General features: G+C 44.8%; 1 protein-coding gene across 1 annotated transcript; it reads right to left on the bottom strand.

The window, feature by feature from the left end:
• Nucleotides 1–603: 603 nt before the first annotated feature.
• LOC144231217 (transcription initiation factor TFIID subunit 10) lies at nucleotides 604–1,099 on the bottom strand. The gene has a single exon (XM_077763628.1). It carries the CDS (start codon nucleotides 1,067–1,069, stop codon nucleotides 686–688), a length of 384 nt encoding a protein of 127 aa, XP_077619754.1. The 5' UTR covers nucleotides 1,070–1,099; the 3' UTR covers nucleotides 604–685.
• Nucleotides 1,100–3,036: the final 1,937 nt, after the last annotated feature.

Genomic DNA, 3,036 nt, shown 5'->3' with positions numbered 1-3,036 from the left:
TTCCATGCTGTTCAGTGCAGAGCTCAACACAGGGCTTGAATTCACAAATCCAGGAGATCATGGCCTGAGCCAAAACCAAGAGTTGGACGCCTCGCTCACTGAGACACGCAGGTGTCCCAAAACCAGGCTGCACTTTCAACACTTTGCTTGGAAATCTCCTCCATTAAATGTCCAAGTCTATGGCTTACAAGTTCTACTTTCCATCCAATAGAACACAATTCATCCAAGTCCTCTACCACTTTATGACAAGGATCAGCTTTCTCCCAGTTTCCAACATGTCCCTCATTTCTGTCTGCGAGCTCTGTTATGGACTGCATGTTTGTGCTTCCCTATTCTTATGGTGAAGCCCTAACCCCCAGTGCGATGGTATTTTAAGATGTGGTCTTGGGAAGTAATTAGGTTTTGATGAGGTCATCCCATCCTATGATGGAATAAGTGTCCTTATTAGAAGAGGAAGGGAGACTAGAGCTCGCTCCTTGCTATGTGAGTACACAGCACAGATCAGAGAGAGGGTCCTTGCCAGGAGCCAAATCTGTTGCAACCTTGGTCTTGGACTTGCAGCCTCCAAAACTGAAAAATCAATGTCCTTTTTTTTTGTTTTTTTTCCCTGTCACAATAAAGTTTATTATGAAAACAGGCTGGTGTGGGGACAAGGGGACAGACAAGTACATTTAGGTTGGGTGGCTCAGGTGAAGTAGTGCGGCTTCTTCACATTGATGCCATACTCGCTGAGGGCAGGGGTCAAGTCCTCTGTGGTTAGAGTGTACTTGCGGTCCTTGCTCTTGCTTCGGGAGCTGCCAGAAGCCGTGCCCTTCATTTTGCAGTGCTGTAGGGCATCGTTGGCAATATCTGAGATGAATTTCCGGGCAGCTAGGGAGATGAGCCGAATTATGCGTGGGTCCGAGGCCTCAAAGCCAGCGCGGTTCAGGTAGTAACCAGTCACTGCGTCTGGGATCGTAGGCGTGTAATCCTCCAGCTGCATCAGGAAGTCCACCAGAGGCGTGCTAGACACCACCGGCTTCACGTCTCCGTTGGCCGCGCTCGGCAGCACGTAAACCCCGTTAGACATGGCCCCCTCCGGGAGGGCCTAGCCCATGGTATTTTGCTACAGCAGCCTGAGCTAAGACTTCATGAAAGGCATTTTTAACATTTATATTCTTGGCAACATTCTATTTAAGATAACATGTGTATTTATTCTCTTAGACAATGGAAGCTTTCTCTATAGCTCCCCTCTTCTTTTCTGAGTTCTCACTAGAATCTTCTATAGCCCCCTCATTTCTACCACAGACCCTTCAGAGCAGTCTAGACTTTTTTGCATCATCTTCCCTGAAATTCTTGTCTCCTCTACTCATTACCGAATTCCAAAGCCACATCCACACTTCCAGATATTTGTTACAGCAGCACCCCCACTTTCAGGCACCCGAATCTGCAGTGGTTTCCTAGGGCTGGTAACAAAGTACCGTAAACTGGGTGTAAGCCACAGCCATCGATTGTCTCACAGTTCTAGAGGCTGGAAGTCTGAAATCAAGGTGTTGATGGCATTGGCTCCGTCTGAGGGCTGTGAGAGAAGAGTCTGTTCCAGGCTTCACTCCTTGGCTCATAGATGCTGTCTTTTCCTTTTGTCCCATCACATAGCTTTCTCCCTTTGTATGTCTGTGTCCAAGTTACCCCTTCTGATAAAAACACCCATCATATTACATTAAGTACTCACCCTACTCTAGTTTAACTAACCATATCTGCAATGACCCCATTTCCAAACAAGGTCACATTCTGAGGTACCTTCAACATACGAATTTTGAGGGTTAGGAGGGTTAGGACTTCAACATATGGATTTTGAGGGCACACAATTTAACCCACAATACCTCCTTTACCCTGGTACCAGCTGATTGGGCCAGGGCTTCTGATTTACCATTGGCCGTTGGCCAATGACGTTTCCTATTGAGAAGGTCACTCTTGGGTATTTGGCTTGAAAAGTCTAGAGACAATCAGGAAGTTTGCAGGAAGAGCTGAAGCTGAAAGACACACAGAGTCCCTAAGATATATAGGAGTCCCTAAGCAAACCGGTTATGTAGGAGCAGCAGCACTGGGTTTCAAAGATGCTGAGATTTGTGGTTAAGGATAAAGGGCAGAGAGTGGGAGGAAAAGGAAACTTTATAAGCCACACAGAAAGAGCAGATGGAGAGAGTAGTGGAGTTCTGCGAAGATGGAGCACTAGAGGAAAGAGAGGTGAGATCTCTGCCAAGGTCCCCAGGGATGGCTAGAGTGTGGTTCCAGGCTCCCTGAGCCAGGTCCTGCTGGGGTCCCTGCTCTGTGAGTCCTGAGTGATTTGTCCCCATCTGAACTCCTGCCTCGCTTTCTCCCACAAACAAAGCAAAGCAAAATAAAGCAAAACACTCACCTGAGTTAGTTCAGCCCAATCTAAGGCACAGCACAAAGCTGGTCCTCAATAATAATTAGTCTTCATTGTTTTTGTCAGCTGATAATTGGGCCAAAATTCTTTGACACAAAAATGCCAGGCTAGTCAAGTAATGGCCCTTCCAGAATGATTGGTGCCCGAACCTCTTTGATTTCTATATGAGTTGCAATGAGTTAAATAAAGCACCATTAGAATTTAGCTTCTTTTAGTAACAGATCCTTTTGGACTTTATAAGCATTAGGGACTATTGCACTTAAACAACCCTCATTTTTCTGTTTATGAACTGAGACGAGGAGGTCACCATAGAGCATTAGCTTTCTTTCCCTTTATTCTCTAATTGCAAAGGTGGGAGAAGAAACTAATGAGAGAAAAGAGATGGCTTAACCGTTGCTAAGCAACCTTTGTTGGCAAGAAATGTAAAAACAAGATTCAAAGAGCTCCTAATTGGGCAAATATCTTAGAGAATATTTATAATTTCAGAGAGATTTGTTTCCAGGCCATTCTTTTTTTTTTTATATTGAAGCATTTAATCCCTTATTTTAGAGATGGTTGTCATAATTACATAAAATTTTATCACTTACAACTAATTTTGGAGTGTCACTGATTGGGTTCCAAGTATT

This window comes from Crocuta crocuta, unplaced genomic scaffold (genome assembly GCF_008692635.1).
Source record: "Crocuta crocuta isolate KB4526 unplaced genomic scaffold, BGI_CrCroc_1.0 scaffold433, whole genome shotgun sequence".
Taxonomy (NCBI): Eukaryota; Metazoa; Chordata; class Mammalia; order Carnivora; family Hyaenidae; genus Crocuta; species Crocuta crocuta.
Note: the sequence above shows the minus strand (reverse complement) of the source record. Positions and strands in the feature narration are given on the sequence as shown.